The sequence below is a fragment of the Mesoplodon bidens genome (genome assembly GCF_964165515.1).
Source record: "Mesoplodon bidens genome assembly, chromosome: 15".
NCBI classification, from domain to species: Eukaryota; Metazoa; Chordata; class Mammalia; order Artiodactyla; family Ziphiidae; genus Mesoplodon; species Mesoplodon bidens.
Window position 1 is genome coordinate 25,293,494 of NC_138171.1, and position 14,545 is coordinate 25,308,038.

At 47.1% G+C, this 14,545-nt stretch overlaps 2 protein-coding genes across 6 annotated transcripts in view; one reads left to right on the top strand and one right to left on the bottom strand.

Moving 5' to 3' along the window:
- RALY (RALY heterogeneous nuclear ribonucleoprotein) overlaps window positions 1-4,608 on the bottom strand; it is a 79,940-nt gene extending 75,332 nt beyond the window's left edge. For 4 of the 5 annotated variants that reach the window (XM_081256803.1, XM_081256801.1, XM_081256804.1 and 1 more), the window contains exon 1: window positions 4,117-4,608. Coding sequence is in view for 1 of the 5 variants with exons in the window: in XM_081256800.1 (XP_081112926.1) it covers window positions 3,251-3,268 (18 nt within the window). In the remaining 4 variants the exon portion in view is untranslated. Of the gene's footprint in view, window positions 1-3,250; window positions 3,339-4,116 lie in introns of those variants that run through there. The other variant, XM_081256800.1, reaches the window with a different exon arrangement.
- LOC308628295 (uncharacterized protein) lies at window positions 3,307-5,620 on the top strand (the record flags this gene model as incomplete). The annotated part of the gene is made up of 3 exons (XM_081255127.1): window positions 3,307-3,331; window positions 3,496-4,043; window positions 5,419-5,620. 3 exons carry the CDS (start codon window positions 3,307-3,309, stop codon window positions 5,545-5,547), a joined length of 702 nt encoding a protein of 233 aa, XP_081111253.1. The 3' UTR covers window positions 5,548-5,620.
- Window positions 5,621-14,545: the final 8,925 nt, after the last annotated feature.

The following is a 14,545-nucleotide window of genomic DNA, read 5'->3' on the forward strand; positions in this document are numbered from 1 at the left end:
TCATCTTTTGCTACATCCACCCATCTCATGCTTCATGCTCCACCCAGAAGTCTTGAGAAACTTACTTAACCCCTCTGGGTTTGTTTCCTCACCTACAGAATGGGAATTATAACAGTATGTACCCCTCAAGATGGTTATGGAAAGAAATGAGTTAACACTTGTTAAATGCTTCAAATGGCATCTGGTAGATATAGTAAATGGCCAAGTCTCACCTGTTACCACCACCATCTCTAGACTTGCTATTCCCTTCTGCCTAGAACAGTCTTACCTGTCTCCTCCTCAGCTCCCCAAATCTCTTCTTTTCCTAGCTTAGTCTTTTCTCTGAGGTCTAGGCCTAGCCAATTTCTCCAACGAACCCCCCCACGCTGACCCTCCAAGGCTGGGTTAGTTCCATTCCTCCGTGCTCTCATGGTGCTTGTCCCTGTCACAACACTTCCCACACTGCCTGTTTCCTTGCCTGTCTTCCCCCTGAGACACCCAAATTTCCAAGCTCAGTACAGTGTGAAGCAGATGTTTAATAACTGTTCTGTAAATGGAAAACTTTCCAATAATGAGGTGCCTAATGAAACAGAATCTCAACGGGTAGCCTATTCGAATGTTGGTTGGGTGGCTGGCTGGTCTACATGATTTTAAGTCCCTCAACTACAAGATTCTATCCAATAAACATTTCAATACACTCTGACCTTATTATCACACTCAGGGGTTTAGACTTTAATACGTAGGCAATGTTGAGCCATCAGATTTTTAAGGAAAGTGCAACATACTCAGATCTGTGTTTGTTGCCCTATTATCCATCTCTGGAACACCTCCCATCCCAACCCCCTGCTGGCATCATGACAAAATTCCAACTACACTTCACAAACATAAACACCACATCCCACCACCACACCACCCAAAACACACAGACACAGAAGTAGTCAAAACAAAGGGAATTTTGAAAGACTAAAAATGCAGCATTTAATTCCATCTTAACCACCTGCAAGCCATGAGGAGCCATAAATACCCTCTAGGAACCCAAAAGCTAATCCCTCTTGTGTGCCTTACTGGAAAGAGGAGGGCACAAAGAGGGAGCATTTCATAAAGATAATCCATTTAATCATCCTGAGTAGTTCTGATCCAAGCGGCTGTCACAGCACTGCTATTGTTGATCACTACAGCCCCATATGCCCAAAGACAGGACAGCCAGAAAGGAAGATGCAAACAAAGCAAGGGTGGGGAGTCCTCTGAGTTCTGTTTCAAGAGCAGGAGTTCCCTTTGGAAGATACAGAAGGGGCGGGGGGTGGGGGGCGGTGAGAGGCTTAATCAGAGTGGTACAGCCAGGCCTAGGCTCTTGCTCTGGAGCTGCATGCCGCACCTTACTGCAGATGAGAACTAATAATCATTTTGCATTTTCAGAGCACCTTGGGCTTAAGGGAGGCACTAAGAGTACCAGCTTTGCCAGTCACAAAAGGACAAATATTGTATGATTCCATTTATATGAAGTACCTAGAGTAGTCAAACTTCACAAGGACAGAAAATAGAATGATGGTTGCCAGGAGGGAGAGCAGAGGAAGTGTTTATACAGAGTTTCAGCTGAGGAAGATGAAAAAGTTCTAGACACGGGATGGTAGTGATGGTTGCACAACAATGTGAATATATTTAACACCACAGAACTGTACATTTAAAAATAGTTAAAATAGTAAATTTTATCTTACATGTATTTTTACAAAAAAATAAATAAAAAGCACACCAGCTTTAAAGTTATATTGTCTGCAGTTATCAATTACATGATCCTGAGCAAGTCACGTAACCTCTCTAATCCTGTTTCTTCTTCTGCAAAAGGAGTTTAATAATATACCTAATTCAAACAGTAGCTCTGAGGACTAAATGAGATACTCCACAGAAAGTCCTTAATCCAGTGACTGGTACATGGAAAGTACTTAATAAATGTTAGCCTACTACTACAGTGCACTTTCACAGCCATTTTTCATAGTCCCCACCCAACCCTGTGATAGTTTACAGATAAGGAAACTGAGGCTCAGAGAGCCACAATGAGTGACTGAGTTCATGATGCCACATCAAATCAAATCCTTTGTCCATGAGAGATGCCCTGTACTCACCACTTGTTAATCCGGTGACCTAAGTAAGGCAAGTGCCCTAACCTTGCTATGTCTTAATTCTCAATTAGAGTTGTAAAAAGGAGATATAAACCAAACTCTGAGAGCTCCCTCACAGAACTGGATGAGAAATGAAATCAGGTAACAGTTATAAAAGAGAACTATAAACCATAAATAAAGTACTATAAAATAACAGTGGTGACTTATGAGAACTGGTACTCCTGTGCACAAAACCTGGCCTCCTTTTAATGCTGGGACTAAACAACTTCTTTGTGATTTCAAGTTACTTGGGATTCTTGGTCTTCAGACCTGAATAAGTAGTTTAGTGCCCTTTCAAAAGGTGGCAGAGTACGGTAGAAATAAAAATATTATTGCACTGGGAGTCAGAAGACTGGAATTCCAGTTGTGATTCTGTCACTAAAGCAGTATGTGAATTTAGACAACTTACTTCCCCTTCCCAAGGTTCAGTTAACAGGAAAGAGGGAAAAGGCAGATAAAAAAAGTTAGACCAGGTAAGACCCCTTCCAGGTCCTACATACCACTCTTAAATCCAGAATCTTGGAAAGGGGAGAGTACAGCAGACCTCCAGACTCCAAAGAACTAAAGCACACATCAGGAGACATCGCAAGAGCTGGCCTAGGAACTCCCCTGCCTGATCTTTAGACACCAGGGATCAAACACACTGGAAAACTAGAACACTTGCCAAAGTTAAATTTAGTTCACTTTTACCCCTCTGGGCCTTATCTGAAAATAAGAGAAATAAATCTCTATTTGAAGGCAGGGAGTTGAAGCAATTGACTTGAACCCCTTTCTGCTCCCCCTCCCCCAACCAGGAGCTATAAATCTAAACCCTATAGAGAACAAGCGAGGTTTGGTGGGAGGAACAAGCCACAAAAAACGGATGGACCTCACTGCTTTAAACGACTTACACCTTCCCTGAGCCAAAACCCCAGGGAACTTCAGTTGTGCTTGAGATCTGGAGTCCTCTGCATCCATCAGCTTCTAACGGGCAAGGAATCAGGGAGAACGGAGTTAGGTATCCCAACTAACGATGTGACTCAAAATCCGTTCTGCACTAAGAGATTACACAAGTTCACACTAAGAAATAAATAACAGGTACCAGCACCACGGCTTTACACTTCTGTGGCTCCTACCTGTGATCTGGAACACATTACTTAACCTCTCTGGGCCTTGACTGCTGCTTTTGTAAATGGGGATAACCTCAGAAGGCCGTCGTGAGCATCCTATGAAATAAGGCTTGCGAAGTTCCTGAGTCAAGTCCATTAAATGTTACCTGTTGGTATTAAACACTTCTCGCACACATTAGTTTCCTCCCAGAATCCACAAACACCCTGCGAGGCGACTTTCTTTCTCCCTGTTCACTGAAAGGCAAACTGAGGCTCGGCGGCGAAAAGGCTGCGTGAAGCGCGGAACACGGCCCCAGCTCGAGGGCCTGCTGTTGTTCCTCTGAGCCCAAGGTGTGCAACAAGCCCAGGACCGGGAAAGGGGGTCCGAGGAGGCGCTCAGGCCCCTAGGGAGCGAGGCAAGACCAGTTTTGATCGCCTCCGGGAACCCGCAGACCCAGCCTGGGAGGGAGAGCCGGAAGAAGCCCGGGGCCGAGGCCAGAGCCGGGTCCCGGCCCGCCCGAGGCCTCCCCAGCGCGGCCTCCGCTCCCCCCTCCTCCCCTCGCCGGGCGGGGCGGGACGCGAACACAAAAGACTCCAACTTCCGAGCGGGCGCGGGCCCACCCCGCGAACTCCCGGCCCAGGTCCGACCCGCGGGGAGGAGGCGGGCAGGGAACGCCAGGGCTGCCGGGACCCAGGGCGGCAGGCCTGGGTGGAGGGAAGGTGCGGGGGTGAAGGGGCCGGGAGTTACTCCGGCTCCCGGGACTCCCCGAACGGCCGAAAAACAGAGTTTCTAAAAATAGGCAGCGACCGGCGCGAAAAGGTGGGTGACCGAAAAGGAGTAAGGAGTACCCCCTCCCCGCACCTTTAAGGAGACGCCCGCGACCCCCACTCACCCGCCCTGAGAGGTCTGGAGAAAGCCGCGCGGCGCGGAAGGAGGCGGTGCCGCCGCACTCGGGGGCGGAAGGGAGGGAGCGAGGGAGGGAGGAAGAAGGCGGCCCCGGCTGCAGCGTGAGAAACTGATCACACGCCCGGGAGTCGCCGCCGCTACCACCCCCTCAGCTTCTCTCTGCTCTGCCCAGCCTGCGCCGCGCTGCTCGCGCACCTCGCCGCACTGACAGCGGCGCGAGCCCCGCAGTCGAGAGTCCTTCCCTTGGCCGGCACCACTGAGGCGCGCCGGGGTGGGGGCGTCCGGAGCGGCTTCCCTCAACTCGGCCCCGCCCGCCACTCCGGCCCTGGCCCCGCCACCCCCTGCCCCCGCCTCTGTCTCCAGAGACGGGCCCGGCGACTCAAGCGCGAGGAGTCCGCAGCCAGGCCGTGACACAGCCCGGCCCCTGAGGCGCAGGGGCTCTTCCTACCCCCTCAACCTAGCTTTGGAAAGGCCCAGAGCTACGGCGGGGAGAAGAGGAAGGAGGGGTCGGGGAGGGGCCTGACAAGGAGGAAGGACTGAGGTGGGACCCTGAGGAAGCGGGGCTAGGGCGGGAAGAGAGACTGGTTTACACTGGAACCTAGCGTAAGGAGGGGCGGGTCTGAGAGAGTGATGATGCAGTGAAGAGAGGCGCGCGAGAAAAGTATGGAAGACATTGGCGGCCTCGCAGAGCCGGGCTTGAAAGGAGGGGTTTGGGCGGGGCTAAAGGGAGGCCTGCCCAGAGGAGGAGTCAAGGGTGGAGGGAGGCCCGGGCGAGGTTGGGGGAGGAGGGGCCCTTAACGGGGCGTGTTGGAGGCGGGGCTGAAGAAAAGCTCCGAACGGAGAAAAGACTGAAGCGGGACAGAAGGAGGCGGGCCCGGAAGTTGAGCCGGGAGGAGGGGGCCCAAAGGTGGCCACTCTGGGGAGGAGCCGGAAGGAGGCGTGACCCAAAGGGCGATGGGGTTCGGGAGGGGCTGGAGGTGGGCGGGGCCTGGAGATGGGGCCCAAACTAGTTGGCGGTGGGCGGTGCCCGAGGGCTGCGGAAGAGAAGAAGTGGGGCGGAGCACCAGGGCCTTTCACTTTGAAGGGAACATGGTGAGTAGAGTAGGCGAAGATCCACGCTGCCTTTTGGGAGTGGGCGGAGACGCCGCCGTGAGGGCGGGTCTGGGGAGGAGGTGCCACTTTCACCTAAAAGAAAAAGGTTAAATTCAAGCAGCTTTACCCTTTTGGGGTGCGAGAAATGTTTTATAATTTGATCTGGATCTGGATGTTTGTCCTCACTACTGAATAGAGTTCTCCTGTCGAAAACTCTCACCTAAATCAGTGTTCCAGCCTCCACGGAACAGCCGGAGGGGTCTTACCAGAGCACACGAGGATGGTAAGCCCTCAGTCCTCAGCTGTAGACTTCCCTGAATTCTAGGAAGACAAATTCTCCATGCATCGTCCGACCTGTGATTCTGTGATTGTATTTTTCACATCACTTCCCCCAGAACCTGCCTAAGAGACTGGATTCCTGAGCACGAAGCAGAGTTTGAAAAGAATCCTGCCTGGCTCTGCCAGACCAGCAGTTATAGCTACACTTGTGTTGTTTGATGACCTGTCGCTGCTTCAAAAAAAAGAAAAATCAAATTAGAGAGATGGTGACAACTGAGACCAAGGCCAGGAACGTTCTTTCCCCACCTGTTCTGACGCCTCAGGTCTCTGCTTAAATATCAACTCCTCAGAAAGGCCTTCCCCGAACACCCAGCTTAAAGATGTTCTCTAGTCTGACCTCTTGTTCATTTCCTTCATGGCATTTCTTAGTCTTGTCATTTACTGATCTGTTTATGTGTTTCTGCCCATGTTCCTCACTAGAAGGTAAGTTCCATGAGACCAGGAATCTTTGACTGTTGTGTACGGCACTGTGTCACCAGACTTAGTGTTCAATAAAAACTTGAGTGGATGAATGAGTCAGTCAACCAATTAATGAATCTGGCCCCGGGCTTCCCTGGTGGCGCAGTGGTTAAGAATCCGCCTGCCAATGCAGGGGACACGGGTTCGAGCCCTGGTCCGGGAACATCCCACATGCCGCGGAGCAACTAAGCCCGTGTGCCACAACTACTTAGCCTGCGCTCTAGAGCCCATGAGCCACACCTACTGAGCCCACGCGCCGCAACGACTGCAGTCCGCGTGCCTAGAGCCCGTGCTCCGCAACAAGAGAGGCCACCGCAATGAGAAGCCCGCGCACCGCAACGAAGAACAGCCCCCGCTCACTGCAACTAGAGAAAGCCCGCGGGCAGCAATGAAGACCCAACGCAGCCAAAAATAAATAAATAAATAAATAAATCTATTTTTTTTAAAACATGAATCTGGCCCCTCCCAACCTCCTCTGCTCTGTTTCTGGCCTCTCCTTGGCTCCTCACCTCCCTCTCTGTGTACCAGCCTTACCACGTTTGCTTGAATACACCACAATCTCTCAGCACCCTCTGATAAGACACTTGGATTGCTCCTTCCCTTCTGCCTAGATGCCTCCTGTTCATCCTTCAACACTCAGCTCAAGAACCACCTCCTCTGAGAGGCCTTCTCTGCCCTCCCGTCAGCACCCCCACCCCACCAGGAAAGTTGAAGCACTCATCCCTTCCTGTTCATGGCCTCAGTTATAAAACTTCCCTGTGCAGGTGACATCGTCTTCCCTGCTGGCATCCTGCTGACACGGAGGATTATGTTCGTGCCCTATAAAGTCCTGTGTGACCTGCCTCCTACTCTTATTCCCTATTGTATTGTTCTCACCACCTCTCACTCTACTCCAGCCACACTGGCCTCCCTCCTGTTCTTCTGACATGCCAAGCATACGGCTAACCTTAGGGCCTTTACACTTGCTCTTGTGTCTGCCTCAAATGCTCTCCTCCCAGGTATTGCCATGGCTCACTCCTCCTTCAGGTCTCTGCTCAAATGTCACTTCTTCAGGCCTCTCTGAGGAAGTGACCCACATTTAAAATAGCAACGCTCCACTCCTCTGCACTTCTTCACACACTTTCTTGTTGAATTTTTCTCCATAGCACTTATCACCACCTGAAATATTACATGTTTATTGTCTCTCTCCCATCCCTACCTTCCACTACAGTGTGATCACCACAAAGATAGGATTTTGTCTGTTTTGCTCATTCCTCAGTACCCAAAACAGTGGGTCCCCATTTAATATTTGTTGAATGAATGGCTATGAATTCAACAAAGAAATGCTAGGAATACTCTGCATCGTCCAGAAGAATCCCTGAAGATTAGAGTATAAAGGGAGATGTTTCTGAGGAAATGTGCTGGCAACACTAGCTAACATGGAGCATTTACTAGTTGCCAGGCGATCTGCTTAGCGCTTTTCAAGCTGATTCCCACAACAGCCCTATGAGGTAGGTACTATTATAATCCCTATTGTACAGAAGCTCTGGCATGGAGATTAACTTTCCCAAGGTCACACAGTTAATAAGTGGTGGGGTCCAACTTTAGAACCTGCATGCTGAATCACTACCTTCTAATTATTAAAGATCTACCACTATTGGTCCAATAAAGGCGAAGAATGAGGATGAGACATCCTTTTGCCTTCTGAGCAGTGTGATATAGGGTCTGGTACCTAGAGTTGCGGCAGAATTTTTCCTTAGCCACCATATTAGTCAGGGTTCTCCAAAGAAACAGAACCAATAATTTATATTTAGATATATAGAAGAGATTTATTACAGGAATTGGTTAACAGTTGTGTGGGCTTGAGAAGTTCCATGATCTACCGTCTGCAAGCTAGAGAATGAGGAAGGCCGATAGTATAATTCAGTCCTGGTTCAAAAGCCCAAGAACCAGGACCACCGATGTCCAATGTCCTGAGCAAGAGAAAATGGAAGTCTCAGCTCAAGCAAAGGAGCAAATTCACCCTTCCGTCTTTTTGTTCTATTCAGGCTTCACCAGATTGGATGATGCCCACCCACATTGCCTTTCTTTACTTAGTCTACCAATTCAGATGCTAATCTCTTCCAGAAACACCCTCATAGACACACCCAGAAATGTTTTACCAGCTCTCTGGGCTAAGGCCCATCAAGTTAACACATAAAATTAACCGTCACAGCCACCATGAGGGAAGTCAGCTAGAGAACACAGCCATCACATAGAGGAGGGTAGGACTGAGAAAATATTGCAGAAGAAATGAGCCAGAGACCTGATAAAGCCATACCTGAAGCTTGACCCACCTCTGGGCTTTTCTATGGACCAATACCTCTTTAGAGTTTGAGTATTTTGAGTTGGGATTTTTTTGTGTGCGTGTAATTTACAATCAAAACGGACCTCCTAACAAAAACAGATGAGTAGGGTTCAACAGGTGGAGGTATTAATGCCTCACATTTTTATGAGGTATTTGTTTACAGAATGCTGGCGGGGATTCCAGACAGAGGGAATAGCAAATATGAAGGCAGGAATGTAAGAGCTAAGTGTTTCTGCAGTGCAAGGTATGAGTTGAGATGAGAAAGATGAGATGTAAAAGGTAGGGTAGAACTAGTATCTGGAGGAACTGGTTTCTCCACTCAACTTCGTAGCTGATGGGAATCATTGAAAGGTTCTGAGCAGAAGTTGCTTTGAAATGATAAAGTGTCAAGGTTGGAAGAAACTGTAAAAGCAATCTGGTTCAACTCTAGGATCTGTTTTTGTCTGCATTTCATGGATGAGGAAATGTGACAGGCCAATATCTCACAAATGGTAGGTGAAGGAGCAAGGATTTGAACCCAGGGCCATCTGAGCCCCAACACATGCTATCAGTGACCTCCTCTGTCCACCACTGGGATTCTGCCTTCTGAGCTCACCCTGAATGGGCAAATCCTTTTTCAGAGATTTGACAGTGATATTTGTAGAGCTACCCAGACTAGGATTAAGAAGATGGATTCAGGGGAGAGAAGAGTAGAGGGACCCAACAGGTGTCTTCACTGGAGGCAAAGAAAAAAGGAGATGAGGAAAGCAGGCGAATGAAGAGGAGGGAGCAGACAACAGAGAGGTGATGGGGAGAATCAGCAGGACCCGAAGAAGGAGCAGATGGAGATGGAGGGATGTAAGAAGGAAGAATTCATTAAGGAAGACACAGGCTTGTCATTAGAACAGGGATTGCAAAATCAGATACCAACAGAGCCAAGTAAGTACCATAAATGAGCAAAGTGGGTCAGGTATAAGATAATAGGGAGTCATGGGGTCTTCAGCAAGCTGGGAGTTCATGCTCATTCTAAAGAAGGCACCTACTAATGTGAGAGTATGGGCTCCCAGTGTGGGCAGTTGCCAGGTCTGAGAAGAAAAATAAGCTCTAAATTCAAATTCTTATACAAAAATCTTCTGGTTTTTAAATGCTGGAAACTAATTCAAATTTTAAAAAGAAAAAAAACACTGTGCTGGCCAAAAGACACACATCTTAAGGCTGGGTTTGGCTTGTGGGCTGCCAGTTCATGTCTTCTTATCAGTTTGGATCCAAACTCCCGTTCACTGCTTAACAACACTGTGTGCTCTCGAGCAAGTTACTCCACCTTTCAAGTCCCAGGTTCTTTTTTATTTCCCCTGATTTAATTTTTTTAAATTTTATTGAAGTATAGTTGATTTACAATGTTGTGTTAATTTCTGCTGTACAGCCAAGTGATTCAGTTATACGTATTTATTCTTTTTCATATTCTTTTCCATTATGGTCTATCACAGAATATTGAATATATTTCCCTATGCTATACAGTAGGACCTTGTTTATCCATCCTCTATATAATAGTTTGCAACTGCTAGTCCCAAACTCCCAATCTTTCCCTCTTCCACTCCTCTCCCCCTTGGCAACCACAAGTCTGTTCTCTATATCTGTGAGTCTGTTTCTGTTTCATAGATATGTTCATTTATGTCATATTTTAGATTCTACATATAAATGATATCATATGGTATTTGTCTTTCTCTTTATGACTTAGTATGATAATCTCTAGATCCATCCATGTTGCTGCAAATGGCGTTATTTCATTCTTTTTTATGGTTGAGTGACATTCCATTATATGTGTGTGTGTGTGTGTGTGTGTATCCCACATCTTCTTTATCCATTAATCTGTCAGTGGACATTTAGTTTGTTTCCATGCGTTGGCTATTGTGAATAGTGCTGCTATGAACACAGGGGTGCATGTATCTTTTCAAACTATAGTTTTGTCTGGATATATGCCCTGGAGTGAGATTGCTGGATCATATGGCAACTTTATTTTTAGTTTTTTGAGGAACCTCCATACTGTTTTCCATAGTGGCTGCACCAATAAGTCCCAGGTTCTTATGTGACCGCACATCATAGGGTTGCTGTAGGATTTTTTAATTTATTTTTTTAATATTTTACTTGTTTATTTATTTATATGGCTGCACCAGGTCTTAGTTGTGGCACGTGGGATCTTCGTTGCGGTGTGCAGGGTCTTTAGTTGTAGCATGCGGGATCTAGTTCCCCGACCAGTGATCAAACCCAGGCGCCCTGCATTGGGAGCACAGAGTCTTAACCACTGGACCACCAGGGAAGTCCTAAGGGCTTTTTATGTGTTTGTTTTTTTATTAATTAACAGTAAAGTTATTTTTTAAATTTATTTTATTTATTTTTGGCTGTGTTGGGTCTTTGTTGCTGCGCATGGGCTTTCTCTAGTTGCGGCAGGAGGGGACTACTCTTCATTGCAGTGTGCGGGCTTCTCATTGCGGTGGCTTTTCTTGTTGCAGAGCACGGGCTCTAGGCACGTGGGCTTCAGTAGTTGTGGCTTTTAGGCTCAGTAGTTGTGGTGCACAGGCTTAGTTGCTCTGCAGCATGTGGGATATTCCCAGACCAGGGCTCAAACCCGTGTCCCCTGTATTGGCAGGCAGATTCTTAACCACTGCACCACCAGGGAAGCCCCAGGACTTTTTAAAATAAGACAAATGTATGTAGAGCACTTAGCATTCAGTGCCTGACATAGAGCAAAACACTCAGAATGGTTTTATCATCAGTGTGAAAGTTATTCTTTCTCCTAAAACCCATAAACTCATGAACTATTAGAAAAGAAAATGTCCCCAAAGACATCTCATCCAGGGGTTTTAAGCCTGTTAAGCTACAGAGACCTCTTTTAAGGCAGACCTTTCACAGAAAGGCAATGCATAATTGGATGGGGGAGAGGAGTGGCTTTGTTTGAAGTGAGGGAGGGGAACCCAGAGTCCTGCCCAGTAGGCTTCCCCACCCCAGCCACAAACCACCCTCAAACAGTGGTCCCTCCACAGGGTATTGCAGAACACGGCTTTGAGAATCACCATTCTATTCCAGGTGATAAGGAAACAAATAGGAAACTGAGGCTCAGAAAGGAAAGGAAACTGAGGCTCAGAAAGGTACAGAGATCTGCCTAAGTTTCAGTGACAGGGAGGGATTCCTGCTTCCCAAGCTAATGCACTTCCCAACTGGAATGACACACCCTCCTTCCTGTCCACCTGCTTGAGAATAAACCCTCTTTTGGCCCCTCCCTGACTGGAGTGAGGAGTAGCCCCACTAGAATTGCCCCAGAGCCCCAGGGTATAGCCAGGGTTCTCAGTTGCAAAGTGAAAAAAAAAAAAACCACCCCAAAAAACTCAGGCTAACAGAAACAGAAAAGGAATTTATTAAAAGGGTATTGGGGAGCTCCCAGAACTGATGGGAAGGCTGGACAGCCAGGCTCAGAGAATTGAAATGACGGGATCAGGGACTTGGATGTTGCTAGGACTCTTTTTCCTCAGTCCTTGTCTTTCATTCTCTGTGTGTGAGCTTTTCTCCTCAAGACTGGACACTTGGCTGCAGCAGCTCTCAGCACTCAACAACTCTCAGCTGCTCCACTAGTGAGACGGAGGCTTTCTGCTTCTAGTCTTGACAGAACTTTAAGCCTTCCTTAAGGGAAGGACTTAGATTGGTCCAACATGAGTAGGTGCTCATCCCTAGACCAGTTATCCATGGGTGCGGGGCCAGGTACTGTGACCAGCCCACCTTGAGCCAGGTGCCTACTCTTTAACCAATCATTGTGACTAGAGAGGTTGGGTGAATAAGTAGATGGCAGTGCCTGTTGGAACCATATGGTCAGAGAATTTCTCTCCTCCAAGAAGCCTGTCTTATCTCCCTTACCACACACATTTGCAATTAGCTAAGTATAAGTGAAATGCTTCACTCTCCAAGATTTGTTGCCCTTGGTTTACAACTATTAAAGCATGCATCCAGCTCAACTAGAGCATGGAAGCCTGTCTTGTACACTTTTGTAGCCTTCCAGCACAGTCAAACAAGAAGGACCCATGAGTGCTCTCAGGTTAGACTGGATTGAGCTGACCTTTGGAGACATTTAGTCCAACTTGCCCATTTTACAGATAGAGAAGTAAGTCTAGAGAGGGGAACTCACATGTCACATATGCTGAAAGCAGGAGAGTTGCAGAACTAGAGCTAGAGCCTTCTCAACTTCTACTCCAGGGCAGGTTAAATTCTGTGTTTAACATTTGGATGCACCTGTTGGCAAGTCTTAGGAGCCTGGAGCTCCCAAGTGTTCAGTCATTGTTGACATCAGAGCCAGAAATCCAATGATCAGGGCTTAGTTCCAACCCCAAACCTGTGTCTTACTGGACAAGCTCCTGAAGCTAAGCCCCAAATTGCACCTCTGTAAAGTGGGCATAAGTTATGTTTACCTTGACAGTTGCTGGGAAGACTAGAAATAATGTGTATAGTATCCCCTGACACATAGAAGTTCCTCAAGAAATGGTAATGTCTTCTAATGATTGTTATTGATGATAAAGAAGATGAAAAACAAGAGCCCTGACTTCTCAAAGGGAAGAGAATCATTCCTGAGGTTGGTCTCTTGGAAAACATGAATCCATATCTTCTCTATCCCAAACAAATTCCCTTTGGGAGGGAACAAAGGAAATCCCTTTGTTAGGAAGGAAGGAAGGAAGAGAAGGAAGAAGAGTTGGCAGACTGCGATTGTCTCTGCCTCTCTATGAACCTTGCTCTGCTTCCACTACCCCAGACTGCTCCACCCCACTGTCATGCTGAATTCAGGTCACACTCACACTAGTGTGAGACCACCAGCTTTGTGGCAGGATTAGGGGATCCCCATGATAGTAGATAGCAGGCTTGGAGCACCTGCTCCTGGCATTCTAGGTTATGGGGGAAGCTCTCATAGGTCAATGCAAGGCTGTGTGTGTCACGTTTCTCACCGGCTCAGCCCTCAGAGCCTTGTCTCTCCTCTCTACCTTACTACTAAGTCTCCAAATTAGTTTTTTTTATCAAACAATAGACAGGCTGGCATCTTTAAAGTATGGCCTTCATTAAGTAGGGAGAAAATCATTCCACACCTTCCCTCCCAATGCCTCCCTCACCAGGGGCTTCCAGTCTCCTAACGAGCGGGGACACCTCCCCCCACTTCCCAGGGAACTTCGCTCCACCCCCACCCCCACCCATTGCATCATAAGAATCAACACCAAGATCAGATGCTGCAGCATTAATTGAAATTGACATTAAGGGCTCGCTTGCTCAAGCAGAAGCACATGAGAAGAAATATAAACAAGGAAAGCTTTGCATCTGTTCTAATGAGAAAAACCATCTCTAGAGCATCTTATTCAAAAAGGATTGAGTGCCCGGGAAATAACAGATACGCAAGGCCTTCCACCCCCTCCCCACCCCCAATATTCAGAAGAATCACATACACTTCCTGAGATTTTTCAATCTATCTTGCTGCTGTCCTGGCCTCCCAGATGCATTTCTGCAATTCTCCAGCACATTCCCCTTTATGTTCTCCATCTGCTTCTCCAAATCCACTTCTCCATATTTTAACAGTTCTCAGTCAGATTTTTTTTTGCTGTTGTACCTCAAGAGTTCTTGACCATGTGGCCCAAAAACTTAGCTTTGGATCCAATCAGGAGACCCTAAGACTAAAAGAATCCTAGCTGGAATAGAGGGGAAGATGCACAATTATGCAGGTTTCTGCATAAAGACATAAAATTGTTATTCAAATTGTGCTCTAAGTGATACATCATGTTTTTAAAGGGTGTTAATGGGTGGTTGTCGGTTACAGATACTGTTTTTGCCTGCACAGTATCATGTCCCCCTCTTATTGACATCAGTTCCTGACTTTCCTATGAACCTCCACTCCCATTCTTGGTCCAGCCCATAAAGAGTGTGGATGCCAAAGTTAGACTGCATGAGTTTGCATCCTAGCTCTGCCTTTTACTAGCTGTGTGAACCAGGGCAAGTTCCTTAACCTCTCTATACCTCATATAAGTAATATGGGGAATTGTCAAAGTTAGTAGAAGGAAAGAAATCATAAAGATCAGAGCAGAAATAAATGAAATAGAAACAAAGAAAACAATAGCAAAGAGCAATAAAACTAAAAGCTGGTTCTTTGAGAAGATAAACAAAATTGGTAAACCTTTAGCCAGACTCATCAAGAAAAAGA